General features: G+C 37.8%; 1 protein-coding gene across 1 annotated transcript in view; it reads right to left on the bottom strand.

Annotated features, from left to right (window-relative positions):
• Positions 1 to 18,525, bottom strand: part of FMN2 (formin 2) — a 399,417-nt gene that overhangs the window by 142,107 nt on the left and 238,785 nt on the right. Inside the window, exons 9-10 of the mRNA XM_086694490.1 lie at positions 1,630 to 1,721; positions 1,361 to 1,490 (exon numbers count right to left, since the gene is read on the bottom strand). Coding sequence (XP_086550616.1) covers positions 1,361 to 1,490; positions 1,630 to 1,721 — 222 coding nt within the window. The remainder of the gene's footprint in view (positions 1 to 1,360; positions 1,491 to 1,629; positions 1,722 to 18,525) is intronic.

Here is an 18,525-nt window from a genome sequence, read left to right as displayed (position 1 = left end):
TCTCTTCTCTTTCCCACACTCCTTCCCATAGGTTCACATCCATTTTGTTTCTTAAATTCCACATATGAGTGAAATCATATGGTATCTGTCTTTCTCTGATTGACTTATCTCACTTAGCATAATACATTCTAGCTCCATCTACTTCATTACAGATGGTAAGATTTCATTCTTTTTGATGATATATTCCATCATATATATACATATATATGTACACATATATATGTACATTATACATATATATGTACATACATATGTATACACATATGTATATATGTATATAAGTTATCTTCTTTATCCATTCATCAGTCCATCAGTCAACAGACATTTGTGCTCTCTCCATAGTTTGGCTATTATTGATAATGCTGCTATAAATATTGGGGTACATGTACCCCTTCAAATCTGTATTTTTGGGTAAATACCTAACGGTGAAAATGCTGGATTATAGGATAGTTTTATTTTTAGTTTACCCAAAGTTAGCTTTAGGAAGTTGTACCACCTACAAGAATTCACGTACACATTTGTAAAGTGACAGACACCATTCTAAGCCATTTCTGATGCAACTGCATGGAAAACAAATAAGGTTGTAATATGAGAACTACTAGAAAAGAATGTTGCTGCCGTCACCCTAATTGTACCTACGATACAAATTTTTGGCATAAATTGTAGGAAACCAAAACACAGTTTTAACGATTAATTCCAAATTTAGATTTATCCCTGAAAAGTTCACACTCACTTCTTCCAAAACATGAAGCTTAGCTGGAATTTGCAAGTATTCTTTCCTCTGAAAATGTGTCTTTAATAACATCTTACTACTTTTCAAAATAACTTACCACAACCAGAACGAATGGTACTATTGATTTTTGACAAATTGTTTTAAATGGTAATATTAGTAATTCATGCCAAGCATTTATTCTTTGTTTTCTGGAGAATATTCATCTTCTGTTGAGTCATACAGCTGTTCCTAAATCATTTGGATGGAATCATTAACAATTTGTTGAAGGCCCCTTCCAAAACTGAAGGCAAATAAATAGAGTGCCTTCAAATCACATTTAATCTGAAGTCTGATGTAAGAAAGGACCAGGGAAAGTGAAAATTTTGTTTTGGCAAAAGCAGAAGGGGCAGAAATCCCCGGACGCAGGAGCATAATGAGAACACTGCAGCAACCAGCCCCGTGGCGTGCAACTCTCCGAATTTTTCTTTGATCTTGAAACTAGTCATCGTATGTTCTCTTTTGTGGAACTGCTATTCTCCAAATTTATTTGTAGAGTAAATAACAGAAAACGATTTTGAAATGTGGACATGACTGAACACAATTAAATATCAGAACTCAATCGTCAGCTGTCTATGGACTGGAACTCACCTCACACAATTTCTGTAGCAATTCTAGTTTGCGACGAATTGAGCAAATGCTTTCTGAAAATGTGGACTGGAAGAGGATACAGAAGACTCGTTCTGAAAAGTTGGGGATTAGTGACAGTTCATAAAGGAACCTAAGGAAATAAAGCCAAGTTAAGAAGAATATAATTCATATAAACAGATGTTTATCCTCATATTCGTAACAATTATGCACGGAAGATGCTACATTTTCCAAATGGAAAGAGGCTGCCCTCAACAAGGTCCTGTTCTTACTGTTCAGGTTTGTCCAGAGACTTGGCATTTTCTTTGTCTTTGGAGGACCGGCCATGCTTTTCAATTTTTTCCAGTTCATCTGATTGTGCTCTCTGGAAAATATAATGCCAAACAGTTATTGAAAATCTTAGGAAATGAGTCCCTTAGATTATGATAATCTTAATACAGCAAACTCTATATATTTTCATATTTCTTAGCATCTGTTTGCAGTAAAGCTTGACTTAATTCATGAAGGCATTTTAAAGTGTAAATATGTGTAATGCAAACCAGATCACCTCCAAACCTTCCAAATAATGTTATTGGCTATTAGTGATCTGCAAAACATTTATTTATTTAAGCATGCTTTAAAATAATACAGTTTTCCTCTCTTGTTTTTTGGCTGTTTGTAATACTCTCTAGGATACAAGAATTTCATTTTAAAGTGGTATGTCTTATTTAGAAATCAATCAAGATAAATTTGGAAGTAATTTGGTCATAATGTTATAAGACTTTTAAAGGAAAAAAGTACTTATTTAACCATTGCAATCATTGTTTATGGCTTTTTTTAGGGGAAAAATACAATTGAATTATTAAGTCCTGGAACAAAAATAAAAGGTTGATTTTTCTGCTGAATTATTTTTGACACAAAAATGGTTTTAGGCTTCTTTTCTTCCAAAATATCTTCTTTTACCATTTATAATTACAAGCTAAAAGTCTGTCGTCCTGAATTTGTTTCTTTGTAGGAAAGTTTCTTCTGCATTTTTAATATATGGTGGAAGATTTTTCAGACACGGAGAAACACGCATCTATTCTTCTTTATGAAAAATTTGGATGCTTTATATTTGCAGTCTTTATTTTATAACTCATAAAGATGTTTCAAAACAGCCAAATACAGTACTTCAATGCATTGAGAAGTGTGAGTAGACAACCATATTTTGAATTTGAGTCTAATTTTCAGAATTTAAAATTATTATTTTAATTATTATTTTTTTTGTTTAAACATTAAAGCAGTTTAGCCAAGAACTACTGTATGAGATACACTCTAATAGGTTTATAGAAACTAAAGATTTCATCTGAAAAACAGCTATGTTCTGTTTTGCATTCACTGATTCTTTTGAAATGCAGGTTTCAGGTGATGGTATTTACTAGCAAAGACTAGTTCTTCAAATGAAGTTTCATTTTTTTTTTTATTTTTTAAAACTGCTCACTTTTTATTTTATTCATTTATTTTTAAGTAAGCTCTATGCCCATTGTGGGGCTTGACCTCACAATCCCGAGATCAAGAGTCGCATGCTCTACTGACTGAGCCAGCCATGAACCCTCAAATGAAGCTTCTTTTAACAGCGGAAGAGGGTTTGAAGACAGATCAGTAGATCTTCTGAGGGTTTGTACTGAAAATAAAATTTGCTTTTGAAATACAATGCAACAAAAGATCCAAAGAATTAAAAAGCATGAATTTAATGGAAATATCCCAAGCTACTCCAAAGTTTTAGAACCTGCTTCTAGAATTTCAACTGTATAGTAATCTTGCTTTTTCTCACCAGTTTATTGTGACCTGGCCCAAGAATTTTAGGGAAGGAGACACCACTTATCATAGTTACTGTCCATAAGAGTCAGGCCCACAGATCCCATCATTATACCACTTAAAACCAAGTAACGAGATGGCTTTTAATAAAGACAATGCTCATCTTTCTGGCAAATGAGTGCCCAGGGCAATATTATAAAAGAATATTAAAATTAAGAATATTGATAAGACAAGGGTTATTTTAAGACATGGAGGTCTGCACCAAAATACAGCATATAAAGGGTTCCAGTCCATATAACTTCTCTATTCTTTTTTTAATTTAACTTTTAGTTAGTTAACACACATTGCAATATTGGTTTCAGGAGTAGAATTCGGTGATTCATATCTTACATACAACACGCAGTGTTCATCACAAGTACCCTTCTTTTTTTTTAAAAAAATTTTTTTTTCAACGTTTATTTATTTTGGGGACAGAAAGAGACAGAGCATGAACGGGGGAGGGGCAGAGAGAGAGGGAGACACAGAATCGGAAACAGGCTCCAGGCTCTGAGCCATCAGCCCAGAGCCCGACGCGGGGCTTGAACTCACGGACCGCGAGATCGTGACCTGGCTGAAGTCGGACGCTTAACCGACTGCGCCACCCAGGCGCCCCGACAAGTACCCTTCTTAATGCCCATCACCCATCTAGCCCATCTCCCACCCACCTCCCTCTGTCAACCCTCAGTTTGTTCTCTATCATTAGGAATCTCTTGTGGTTTGTTTCTCTCTCTTCTTTTTCCCCCCTGCCCATATGTTCATCTGTTTTGTTTCTTTAATTCCACATATGAGTGAAATCATATGATATTTGTCTCTTTCTGATTGACTTATTTCGCTTAGCAGAGCAGAAAATTAGTCTGCTGTCTTCAAACTCAATCACATTCAATACCCAAACGTCAACAGGGAGAAAAAAAATCCACCTTGCTACAATCTGATGAAGTAATTAAGTTTGTTGGTTTAATTTTTGTTTTTAGAACCTTAGATAACCTGACATAGACTCAACCTAGTTGAGTGCTGGTATGAGCAGGTGAGTGATCAGAAGCTGACTCCATGGACTCAGTAAATTTCTCTGGCTCTTAAATAAAAACACATAAAATATGAACAAATAACTATGAGAGAAAAAAAGATGGTTAAGGTAAATCATAATAATAATCAAATATAGGAGAGAAAGATAAAATGTCCCAATGTCTTGAGAATAAAGTGACTTTCTGGCAAAACTGTAGAGTTATTCCCCAAATTATTCAGTATACATGAATTACAAATTGCATAGTCCTTGACACTTATGCTCTATCAGACCATTTCTGCTGACTTCAGAAAGAAAAGTTGCCCAGGGTTGACAGTGCTGCTTTATGGATGATAAGGAAGTAAATGCCACTCCATTCCATACCATACCTGGCCCCTGGGCTCTCTAAACAACAAAAATTAATCAGAGGCCAAACAGGAGTTTCAGGCAAGGCTTTATTGGGGCTTATGGCAGAGAACAAAGAAGACAGCAAAAAAGAAAAGTGTCCTCAGGCTGACTCCTGGAGGAGAGGTCAGGGAGAATGTTTTAAATAAACTTAGGCAGGACTATGTGTCTGTTTTTGTGCCAAAACCATGCTGTCTTGCTGATTACAGCTTTGTAGTAGAGGCTGAAGTCCGGGATTGTGATGCCTCCTGCTTTGGTCTTCTTCTTCAATATTACTTTGGCTATTCAGGGTCTTTTGTGGTTCCATACAAATTTTAGGATTGCTTGTTCTAGCTTCAAGAAGAATGCTTGTGCAATTTTGATTGGGATTGCATTGAATGTGTAGATTGCTTTGGGTAGTATTGACATTTTAACAGTATTTATTCTTCCAATCCATAAGCATGGAATGTTTTTCCATTTCTTTGTATCTTCTTCAATTTCCTTCATAAGTTTTCTATAGTTTTCAGCACAGATCTTTTACATCTTTGGTTAGGTTTATTCCTAGGTATTTTATGCTTCTTGGTGCAATTGTGAATGGGATCAGTTTCTTTATTTGTCTTTCTGTTGCTTCATTAGTAGTGTATAAGAATGCAACTTATTTCTGTACACTAATTTTGTATGCTGCGACTTTGCTGAATTTATGTACAAGTTCTAGCAAAATTTTGGTGGAGTCTATTGGGTTTTCCATGTAGTATAGTATCATGTCATCTGCAAAAAGTGAAAGCTTGACTTCATCTTTGCCAATTTTGATGCCTTTGATTTCCTTTTGTTGTCTGATTGCTGATGCTAGCACTTTCAACACTATGTTAAACAATAGACCAATGGAATAGAATAGAGACTCCAGAATTGGACCCACAAAAATATGGCCAATAATCTTTGACAAAACAGGAAAGAATATTCAATGGAAAAAAGACAGTCTCTTTAACAAATGGTGCTGGGAGAACTGGACAGCAACATGCAGAAGAATGAAACTAGACCACTTTCTTACACCATTCACAAAAACAAACTCAAAATGGATAAAGGACCTGAATGTGAGACAGGAAACTATCAAAACCCTAGAGGAGAAAGCATGAAAAACCTCTCTGACCTCAACTGCAGCAATTTCTTACTTGACACCCAAAGGCAAGGGAATTAAAAGCAAAAATGAACTATTGGGACCTCATGAAGGCAAAAAACTTCTGCACTGCAAAGGAAACTATCAACAAAACTAAAAGGCAACCGATGGAATGGGAAAAGATATTTGCAAATGACATATCAGACAAAGGGCTAGTGTCCAAAATCTATAAACAACTCACCAAACTCCACACCTGAAAAACAAATAATCCGGTGAAGAACTGGGCAGAAGACATGAATAGACACTTCCTTAAAGAAGACATCCAGGGGCGCCTGGGTGGCTCAGTCGGTTAAGCGGCCGACTTCGGCTCAGGTCATGATCTTGCGGTCTGTGAGTTCAAGCCCCGCGTTGGGCTCTGTGCTGATAGCTCAGAGCCTGGAGCCTGTTTCAGATTCTGTGTCTCCCTCTCTCTGACCCTCCCCCGTTCATGCTCTGTCTCTCTCTGTCTCAAAAATAAATAAACGTTAAAAAAATTAAAAAATAAATAAAAAAATAAAGAAGACATTCAGATGGCCAACAGGCACATGAAAAAATGCTCAATGTCACTCCTCATCAGGGAAATACAAGTCAAAACCACACTCAGATACCAGTCTCATGCCAGTCAGAGTGGCTAAAATGAACAAATCAGGAGACTATGGATGCTGGAGAGGATGTGGAGAAACGGGAACCCTCTTGCACTGTTGGTGGGAATGCAAACTGGTGCAGACGCTCTGGAAAACAGTGTGGAGGTTCCTTCAAAAAATTAAAAATAGATCTACCCTATGACCCAGCAACAGCACTGCTAAGAATTTACCCAAGGGATACAGGAGTGCTGATGCATAGGGGCACTTGTACCCAATGTTTATGGCAGCACTTTCAACAATAGCCAAATTATGGAAAGAGCCTAAATGTCCATCAACTGACGAATGGATAAAGAAGTTGTGGTTTATATATACAATGGAATACTACTTGGCAATGAGAAAGAATGAAATATGGCCTTTTGTAGCAACGTGGATGGAACTGGAGAGTGTGATGCTAAGTGAAATAAGTCATACAGAGAAAGACAGATACCATATGTTTCACTCTTATGTGGATGCTGAGAAATTTGACAGAAGACCATGGGGGAAGGGAAGAAAAAAAAAAAAAGAGGTTAGAGTGGGAGAGAGCCAAAGGATAAGAGACTCTTAAAAACTGAGAACAAACTGAGGGTTGATGGGGGGTGGGAGGGAGGAGAGGGTGGGTGATGGGTATTGAGGAGGGCACCTTTTGGGATGAGCACTGGGTGTTGTATGGAAACCAATTTGACAATAAATTTCATACATTAAAAAAAACAGAATAAAGTGAGGGCTGATGTGGGTGGGAGGGAGGGGAAAGTGGGTGATGGGGATTGAGGAGGGCACCTGTTGAGATGAGCACTGGGTGTTGTATGGAAACCAATTTGACAATAAATTTCATATTAAAAAAAAAAGAAACTTAAGCAGGAAAAGGGTGACATTTAAGCATGTAGAGGTGGGAATTTATTAGCACCTGTGCATTTAAAGGTCATGCTTCTTCATGCATTGTATATCTAATTACCATGTTAAATCTCCACCCCTGGGCATGATTTTTTAGTATTATAATGAGGGGAAAAGTTGGTGAAAAGTCAAAGCTGGGGTCTATCCTGGCATATACTGCTTTGGTCTGGTGGTAAGTATCCTTCCTCCACATTCCTGCAAGACGTGCTGCTACACAAGAGACATAAAGTCTCAGCCTTTTTTTTCTTATGGAGGCAGCCAAGGAACACTGGATTGCACAGTCAGGGTTGAGGGCACCTGAGTACAGTCTCTGTTTTGTCTCATATCCATGACCCAAAAACTCCCTTCTTCTTCCCATGCTAAGTATCACAGAACTTCCAAATACAGGCACATGTTACTCTATGGCATTAAAAATAAAATCAATTTTTTAAAAAATCACTGCCCATCTTATCACAAAAGTCTTAACTATAGCAAAGCTATCAAACTTATGGAGGCAGACATAAAATTTCCAAAATTCCAATGTTACTTCAGAGCTTGAATTTTATCGTTGGCCACAAACACCAGCTGGTATCCTTAAAGTAATCACTTAACTGTGTTCATTTTCAAGAAAATGTCTACCAAATGTCAATGTATTAATAATCACAGTTTGCCGGTTGGATTTTCAAATAGAGATGGTGTCCAATGAAAAAGGACTACCTTAATTTACAATAAGTACTTTTATCACAGGAACTGTTGTACTTTGCTGCCCAGGAGAAACACTCTGTGTGTACTTTCCATTTTGTCACACAGAGTATTAAAAACACAGATACTCAAGAGTTGAGTTTTCATAAATTTTCACTGTTCATTAAGGACATTGGCTTTTTTCCCCCATGCAAGTGCATGGCAGTGAAGAATTACAATGACGTCTAAGTGTAGTGCCACTGCCTTGATTCAGGTGGAGATGTCAGAATGTTTACCTTTCACTGCTTTTGAACCATCAGTACCAATATTTACACTGTCAGAAAAACAAATAACATCTTAGTGTTATTATGCAAGTCGTTTTTATCTTGTAGACCCCTTTTGAAAAAATGCAGAAACCCTGGGCACCCATGGAGCAGACCTTGGGAACTGACATTTGGTAAAACTTTCCTATCAAACTGATGACTAAATTATCTTTGGCATTCACAAGACTCATACACCTCCAGGAACAAAAAGTTCATTGTCACTCTAAATTGACCATTACATCTTTAAAAAACACTGTCCAAAAACAAGACACAACGAAAACACAGCTCCTTTATATTAAACAAAAATATTTCCTCCGCTTTCAGACATTGGTTCTTGCTCTACTCTCTGGGGTCAAGTGCAAATTTCTTTCAAATATTTGGGAAAGCTAAATTTTTCCTCCTTTGCCGTCTGTGCTAAGTACTTTGGTTCTTCACAATTTATCTGATATAAATGTGAGCCTATCATGATCGTAGTTGCTGTTTGAGTATGTTTCTGATGACTTACAAATGAGGCACACACAATGGAGCATCATGTCACTCTCCCACTGTACAGTCTGATTCTCAAGGCCATCATTCCAGAAAGCCTGCTGCTGTTAGTGCAGCTTGAGATTAAGAACAATATTTGGAAGAGCCCTATATCCTTTAAGTTACCAGCAGTCTAATATTTTTTCATGTTTATAGGCTCTCTGTTTCTCTTATTCTGTACTTATGAATTCATTATTTTGGACTGAAGCATAACAACACATTTGTATTTTTTTTCTGTATACAATAAACTATCCTAAGGTTTTGTAGCTTGAAATCACAATGTTGTCATCCTCTGGGGCAAAATATATTTTGGGCTAGGGTAGCATGAACTTCAGAAAAAAGAGGAGGTAAGACCTATGTTTTGAAGAATATGTGGGCTCTCGATAGATGGAGAGTTAACGTCATTGATTTGCCTCTAAATTTGCTCTGCTTCTTATACTCCCAGTCACTGTTGAAGGCACAGGCATCTACCCAATAACTTACACCATCACACCAGATCTTCTACCTGGAATATGCATCATTCACTTTGGCTCGCTGCTCTCAGCTTGGTTACAAATGACCTCCTCTGGAAAGCCTGCCTCAATCACCTTGATCTCCATTACAATTATTCTCTTTCCCAAATGATAACACAGAACCTTCTATTGGCTTTCTGTTACGCTATGCTTATCACACGATCTTGTTGGTGATATAAATATATGCCTACACCTTCTATTGACTGGAGCTTTTTGACGAGAAGGGCCATGTCTTAGGTATCTCTATGGTCCTGGTAACTAGCATGGTTTATGGTATATAGTTAACAGTCAATAATACTTTTCTAAACACTGAAAAATTATGTCAGTAATTAAACATAACCAAAGAAGGCCTCTGAGTCATGGAGAAGAGACAGGAAAGAGAGAGGGGATAATGAAAGAACAATATAAGAAGTATTGAGGACATAATGATATGCAGATAATGCCAGCTGTTTATCATCATCGTAAGAGTATAATGAGGGTTCCTATGAGGTCATTTGAACTCCAAAATAGATACTGTGCATGCATGAAACAGAATTAGTCATTTCAAATGCTAGTGCACAAATAGGTAAGTAAAAATAATGCTAGGCTTGGCAAAAGTACGTATGAATTCACTCATTTATACATTCACTCAACACGATTCTCTTGTGTACCTATAAGCAGAAATACTTAAGTGTGTAAAGGTACAAGAAGCAGAACTAACACATAATAGGTTTTTAAGCAACGTTAATCAACTCAGCAAGATTCTGCTATTCATTAATGTATCATAACCAATTGTTTCCTGCCTATCATCTTGGCTTGTTCTTGCAAAACATGAGAGATCGAGCAAAAGTCTATTATTTTCTCTCTGCTAAAGCTCCAAATTATTGTTCTTAACAGCAACCACACAACTTATGTCAAACTAGTGGTTATAAATTTGTACCAGATTAATCCACAGGTCATCTGGACACTTTTGGCTTTGGCCTTCAAATTAAATTTAGTGTCAAGTGTTCTTCTCTGGTCCATTAGTATGAGGTAATAATCAAGGTCAAACTTAAAAAAAAATGAATTTTAGGGATTCATTCACCCATTCATTTAAAGGCCTAGTTTTTACCAGCATTATTCCAGGCACAGTGAATGAAAAGGTATCCGTGTTAGGCTTCAGATTCAAGCAAAATCATATAACATAATGTACCAAGTTGCTCATAACACCACTTTTATTTGCTTAACCCTTCTATAGTGATCTCCTTCCACTGCTTTGTAAAACTATATATGACTCACCATATATGAAGAGAATGCTGACGATCCCACTACCATACCAATGGTGATTTGTTGAAATATGTTCATTCTTCATTATGGCCAAAGACATGGGCAACACAGACAAACACTTACACATCAATTAATAACATGAAGGAATTTCCAAGCTCCTAACATTCAAATCACAAACCTTCCCTCTTCCAGTCCCACTCACTTCCAGAATTAAATTGTTTCAGTCTCTTTCTTTGCACACCACTTCCCACACCCACCCAATTATCTGCAGATTTGTACCAGAATATCCTTTTCTCAACATTTACTGTGTTTGCCAATATTGAAGTGGACCTCAGTTGCTGCCAAGCTGGATGTTTTACCAGTTACCAAAGATCCATGACACTTAAAACCCAGGAACACTCTTCACCCAACCACTGGCCAAAACGAACCCAGATTACAGGCTGTCATCACTGATTTCACCATAGATATTTACCTCCACTACCCCTGACCCAGACACTCCCTTAAACTGAACCTTGCTATTCCAGCTTCTACAGAGAGGAAGAGATTGAGGAGCAAGTGGTGGAGAGGGAGGGAAGAACAATGAGATCAACTGGTATGCATTTCCACTGTCCGAGTCTATTAATGGTGTTAAGCAGATGTTTCCCAAACAGTGGTCCAGAGGACACAAACCGAGATTCCTGAGATTCATTAGGGATTGTTGTACACTGTGTCCATTTTTTTTTTTAATTTTTTTTCAACGTTTATTTATTTTTGAGACAGAGAGAGACAGAGCATGAACGGGGGAGGGGCAGAGAGAGAGGGAGACACAGAATCGGAAACAGGCTCCAGGCTCTGAGCCATCAGCCCAGAGCCCGACGCGGGGCTCGAACTCACGGACCACGAGATCGTGACCTGGCTGAAGTCGGACGCTTAACCGACTGCGCCACCCAGGCGCCCCACTGTGTCCATTTTTAAGACTCACATACTAAAAACTATTTCAACAGTGATCCTCACACTTAATTGATCACAAAACTCGTGCACATGTGCGTGTGTGAGAGAGAGACAGACAGAGGAAATGACAGTAACACTCCCAAAGAGCCAGTGTTCTAAAGGACAGAAAGTAGAAACACTGTTCCTGGCCAAACTAGTAGTTCCTTTATTCAGTTTCTTCCAATATTCATAATAAAACTAAAGCTAATCTTTAAATCTTTACTTTTTTTCCTCAAACATCATCACCCCTGTCACTTTTATGTCTACTAGGTGACTTTGCCTCCTAATATTATTCCCTTTAATTATATCACATCGTCTTTTCCTAGACATCTTCCTATCCCTCTGCTTAACCTTCTCAGTCTCCACTTTCAGGCCTGCATCCACTATCCAACCCCTATATGGCAACTATCTTTAGCTCATGTTTTCCCTTATATCCAGACAGGCAATTACTTTCCCAACATTTTAACCTGGATATCTCAGAAGCATCTCAGACAGCAAACAAACAAACAAACAAAACAAAACAAAACAAAACAAAAAAAAACACAGTCTAAAAATAAACTCATGTATCCTTCCCCCAGACATTCAGTAATCCTGATTCCAGTAAACTTGGAAAACTAGTCACCGGTCAGAAAGCTGGGTGTCATGCTGGATGTCTGTCTGTAATTCACTTCTACATCCTGTGAATCACCAAGTCCTGTCTCCATTTCCAATGCTCTCATCCTTTTCTAGACTACCACCACCTCTCCACTCAGCTACCTTGATACTCTGCCTGGTCTCTCCATAATCATCTCTCACTCTAACATATGTTCTACACAGCATCCAGTTTTTTAAATATGCTACTTAAAACTCTTTAAAGGTTAACTGTTATTCTTAGAATAATTCCACAGACCTTAAAGTACCTACAAAGCCTCGTGGTTCACCTCCACACACACGTCACCTCCCTCTGCATCCCATCTCATGCCATGTTCCCACATGCTGCATACATTCTGTTCTCCATGGCTTTCCTTCAGTTCCTCAAATAGACCACCGTTCCTCTTTCATATATGCTGTGGATGTGAACAAATAGGGACTGTACCAAGCAAGGATGCAGCAAAATTGGATCTTTCATATATTGCTGTTGACAATAGAAAATGGAGCAGCCATTCTGGAAAACAGTTCAGCAGTTTCATAAAAACGAAACAGGGGTGACCGGGTGGCTCAGTCAGTTAAGCGTCCAACTTCGATTCATGTCATGATCTCACAGGTTGTGGATTCAACCTTGCGTCGGGCTCTGTGCTGACAGCTCGGGGCCTGGAGCCTGCTTCAGATTCTGTCTCTCTCTCTCTGTCTCTCTCTCTCTCTCTCTCTCCAAAATAAATAAAACATTTAAAAACATTTAAATAAACACTAAACTTACACTTAACCTACAAAACAGTAATCACGTTTCTGGGCATTAATTACAAAGAAAAGAAACTTAAATCTACACACAAAAGAAGTTAATGTACATGAATGTTCATAACAGTTTTATCTGTAATAGCGAAAACCTCAAAACAACCTAAATGTCCTTCAGTGTATGAAACACATATTGGTACATTCATATTATGGAATACTACTCAGCAATGAAAAGAAATGAGCTTTTAATATACTCAACACTTGGATGGATCTGAAGGGAATTATGAGTAAAAAATCTGATTTTTGCATATCATATGATTCCATTTATATAGTGTTCTCAAAATGATGAAACTACAGAGATGGAAAACAGATTAATGACTGCCAAGGTTAGGAAAGGGAAAGGGAAGTTGGTTGGTATAATTATAAAAGGATAGCTTCAGGGATCTTTGTAGAGGTTGAATAATTCTACGTCTTGATTATAGTGATGTTTACGTGGATCAATGTGTGATAAGACTGCATAGGGCTATGTCTAGCTACATTCACGTGCACGCGCACACACACACACACACATACACACACACACACATTCACACACAGGAGTGCTAAGACTGCAGTTTTTTCATTTTACTTCAATTTTAAAAGTCTATATGTTATGGACATTGTGGAAGAAATAATCTTTCTGCACAGGACTGAGGACTTCTCAACAATTATGAAGGGAAATGCTTCTACATTATTAAAGGACCACTTAAAATATACTTTTGCACATTACACATTCAAGAGTTTATGGGTGGTCTATATACCGTTTGTTGACTCATATTTTCTCTAATCTTGAACACTAGCTTCTTAAGAGATATACTTTCTAGAGTCAACAGACAAAACTTCAGGCCCACAGGTCTTTCTTCCTCAGGTACAATAAACAACTGGGATATCTTTAAATACCACAGGCTGAGGGCAATTTGCAAAAACGGTTGCCATATACACATAGCAATCTAAAGTTGTATGTCTAAAGGCTGAATGGCTCCTCAGAGACATGAAAACCTTAAACACTTAACCATATATTGGCATATATGTGAGTAAACAAGAAATTCAGAGCCAAATACACATGAAATGCCATCTGGAATCATTCAACTTCCTAAATAAGTTTATGAAGGAAAACATGATAGGAGTTTTATTATGAGAGCTGCCTATTTATTCCCTTACTAAATTTATTGCCCAGTTAAGTTTTAGTTGTTGTACTCATGTACAATAAGGAGGGAAGGCTGATGACCCTCTCAGGCTAATATGTCAAAACCATCAAATGTTATTCCTGTCATGCATAATTTCAAGTCACAGCCCAGCTTTAGCTAACCAAGGCTCTTAGCAGATACTTAAAACATTCAACGTTTGCTACCACTGAAAGTTTTCTACCTTATATGACCATACACAGGCCAAACCTGAAAGTCTTCTACATAAACTATCATATTCCCACTCATAAGTACATTCCTTTAACATCAGCAGAATAAAGGGATTCAAAGAAGGAATATGAACACTTAGGGCATTAGTCTGGAAAAATGTGGCTAGCCAACTGCACTATTTTTCTCATGCCCGCCTGCCACCAGGGAAAATATTTAGTATATGCGTGTCCGAAGAGACTGTCCCCTCAGGAAAGCGGAGTAGTGATTAGAAAGTGAATGTGCAAAACTACTTTCTGTACCTTACTAAGCTAAAAGGTTTGTTAATACCTCAAAGAGAGAAAGGAGAGGCAGATCACAAAAGAATAGAATTTATACAAAAAGCAATGGCTGATGGATACACAAGGCGCTTATAAACAATTTGACACCACACACAAGGAGAGACAATCCATGTTCCGAGGGAAAACTTCCTAAGGGACCAAAAGAAGTTGCACTAAAGGGGCAGCAAAGCAAACAAGTGTTTCCATTATCATAAAAGGTTTACATTTAGGATAAAACATAAGAAATAAAAGCAACATGGATCAAAGCTAGCGTTAAGCCAACATACAAGTGATTGCAAAAATTTTTATTTATTTACTAAGGATTTATTCCCCGTCTACTTTTCTTTAAGATTTTTTTAAATGCTTATTTATTTTTGGGAGAGAAAGACAGACAGACAGACAGATGGACGGACAGACAGTCCTAGCAGGGGAGGGGCAGAGAGAGATGGAGACACAGAATCTAAAGCAGGCTCCGGGCTCCGAACTGCCAGCACAGAGCCTGATGCGGGGCTCGAACTCACGAGCCATGAGATCATGACCGGAGCCAAAATCAGATGCTTAACAAACTGAGCCACCCAGGCACCCCTCTCTGTCTACTTTTATAAAGAATTTGAGGACAGCAGATCTTTTCTATCTCCCCTCTTCTCTTTGCAGGTAGTAGAAAACTTGGACATCTTGTAGTTTCAGGTCAGCACCTATTGAAGATAAGCTTATGATTTATAACAGGTCGGTAGCTGAACCAGAATTTCTCAGGGAACTGTGAAATCTGGCATATAGAATACAACAATCCTTCCTCTATTTTTTCCACTTAAGGTTTGTTTGTGCTCCTAACCACACACGGACACTACATCTCCCCTCCCCAAAATACCACAGCCTTTATGACCTACCTCCCTTTTTAGGAGGAGGGACTTAAAGCGCACTGTATTTTGTGTTGAGCTATTATTGCATTGAATGTTAGCACTAGAATTCATATGTGATAGTTAAATTTTTATGCATATTTATCTGCCCCACAAAAGAATACTCCACTGGCAGAAGGGGTAATAGGTACCCAGTGTATTTTCTAGAAGCATACCATATACAAAAACAGAGGTTACAAAACAAAATATGTAAGCATAAAGTGTTTTTCAAAGTATTAAACATTATTACTTTTATATAAATTATTTTAAATATTTAAATATTCAAGACTATACCTTCATACACATAATTATATAAGGAATTTTCCAGAAATGGAGCCACCAGACATATCTAAGAAAAAACATACTTCAACTTTACCAAGTGTTTGCCGTTTTATCAAATTCTATAAGGAGTGATAAAGCCATTTTTAGCTGCTCCGTCTAAGGTAATTATAAATAAAAGGACAAATATCTATGTCATAATATCTTCTGTTTCAATAATTTTCAAGCATTTATCTAATTAAATGGATCATATAATATTGTGGGTTACTTTGTTACTTCTATTTTATATTATAGTACAGACATTACATGATTTAAGTTATACATGTAAATAGGTTGTATTATCCATCAATTTCTTTTCAGGTTGGTAAAAGAAACTTATAAATATTTGTTAGAATAAGGAAGCACTGGATGGGACCACCTGGGAACCACCTGGGTGGCTCAGTTGGTTAAATATCTGACTTCGGCTCAGGTCATGATCTCACGGTTTGTGAGTTCGAGCCCCGCATCGAGCTCTGTGCTGACAGCTCAGAGCCTGGAGCATGCTTTGGATTCTGTGTCTCCGTCTTTCTCTGCACCCTACCCCAGTCATGCATGCGTGCTCTCTCTCTCTCTCTCTCTCTCAAAGTCAAATAAATATTTTTTAAAAAGAAGCACTGGATGGATAGGAATGGAGAATTAGTAGCCTAGTCTAATAGGTGCCCATTCAGGATGACTCATCCTTCTGTAGGCAGCTCAGTTAGGGAGGAGACTCAAAAAGGAAAGGGTAACCTAAAGAGCACATACTGAATTGTGAAGTGACATAGTAAATTTCAAGGGACTAGCTTCTGCACTGAGTCTAGTAATTTAAAACAAGTTGAATGGGAAGATGGGGGGTGGGGGAAGAAGGTCAGGAGCAGAAAGAAGTGCCATAGAGTTCTGATTATAATATCTCTTTCATCCTTTATTGGCATGTAAGGAAAACAATAATCTTGATGTGAAAATAGGTTAGCACTGGGAAACATCAATCCAAGCAGTCAACAACTACATTTTACTTGGGGTAACAGATTCTGTAACACACTGTTAGAGATTTGGCTTTCTGTCACAGTGACGAGAAAGCAAGAGTATTTCGTCTGTAAAGGTAAACACTGTTCCTCAAATTAACTTTGTAGAATATCTGATCACAGTTACTCTTTCCTCCTTAATATATAGGCCATCATTAAAATAGTGATTAAAACCTCAACATTTTTTTTTTTCCAACGTTTTTATTTATTTTTGGGACAGAGAGAGACAGAGCATGAACGGGGGAGGGGCAGAGAGAGAGGGAGACACAGAATCGGAAACAGGCTCCAGGCTCTGAGCCATCAGCCCAGAGCCCGACGCGGGGCTCGAACTCACGGACCGCGAGATCGTGACCTGGCTGAAGTCGGACGCTTAACCGACTGCGCCACCCAGGCGCCCCAAAACCTTAACATTTTTAAAGATACAGTTGACCCCCGAACAACAGGGGACTTGGGGGGCTAATTTCCCACACAGTCAAAAACTCACCTTTAACTCATCAAAACCCAACTACGAATAGCCTACAGTTGACTGGAAGCCTTAACCCCGACAAAAAGTCAATTAACACATATTTTGTATGTTATATGTATTATATATACATTATTTTAATAATATCTCACTTTTTCTTATTTTTTTTTCAATATTTCAAGGCTACACAGTTCATCTGCAGGTTTTTTCAAATTGTTGCAAGTCTCCAAAACACTTTTCCAATGTACCAATTGAAAAAAATTCTACATACAATTGGACCCATACAGTTCAAACACATGTTGTTCTAGTCAACTTTACTTATTTATAAAGAAAACTTGTCAGGGCACCTGGGTGGCCCAGTCAGTTAAGTGTCCGACTTTGGCTGAGGTCATGATCTCATAGTTTGTGAGTTCAAGTCCCGTGTCGGGCTCTGTGCTGACAGCTCAGAGCCTACAGCCTGCTGCAGACTCTGTGTCTCCCTCTCTCTCTCCGCCCCTTCCCTGCTTGTGCTCTGTCTCTCTCTCAAAAATAAACAAATATTCAAAAAAAAAATCTTAAGAAAACTTGTGAAGGTTAGTGTTATAATTTTCACTTGGATTTATTTACAAAAAATAGTTTCTTTGTAGTACTAACTGTGTGTCAAGGAAATATAATATTAAGGGGGAAAAACAGACCAAGAACTTTCAGGATGAGAGCAAAGATAATCAACGTATAGTTGTAGAATATCTAAACCAAGTGCTCCACAGAGGAGCAATGTGTTGCTATAAGACTGTAATAGGAGGATTTGTGACAGGGAAGAATGCTTAAGGAAGGAAAGAGTAAGAATTGGAGATTCAAAAACATTCACTAGGAGGAGATGGTAGTAGGAATTTTCTGTCTGAAAGATCAGTTTTGTTCATGCTGTTCTAGTGGAGGGACCAGGAGTTTCTGAGAAATAGAGAGGCCAGGTGGCTGAAGGGCAAACAGCTGGGCACATGCTGCAAAGAAGGTGAGAGAGAAGAGAAGTGCTCAGAGAACTTACCTGCAATAATGAGTAGTCATAAGCTCTACAGGCCAATAGTGAATATGAAAACATTAAGTGTTCTCCAATACGTCAACATTTTAGATATCACCAAATTAAAATCTCATATTAAAATAAGGTGAAAATGTACATGAACAATCCTATGCCATTTCTTTCCAATGTAGCAGTGTTAATCATTTTGACTTTCATTTTCCAAGGAATTCACTGAGATAGTTACTTCATCTAAAAGAAACACAGCTATCAAAAATTCAGTCAATAATATGATTTGGCAGGCATTATCACATCTT

This window comes from Puma concolor, chromosome E4 (assembly GCF_028749965.1).
Source record: "Puma concolor isolate L17-30 chromosome E4, mPumCon1.1.hap2, whole genome shotgun sequence".
Lineage (NCBI taxonomy): Eukaryota > Metazoa > Chordata > Mammalia > Carnivora > Felidae > Puma > Puma concolor.
Note: the sequence above shows the minus strand (reverse complement) of the source record. Positions and strands in the feature narration are given on the sequence as shown.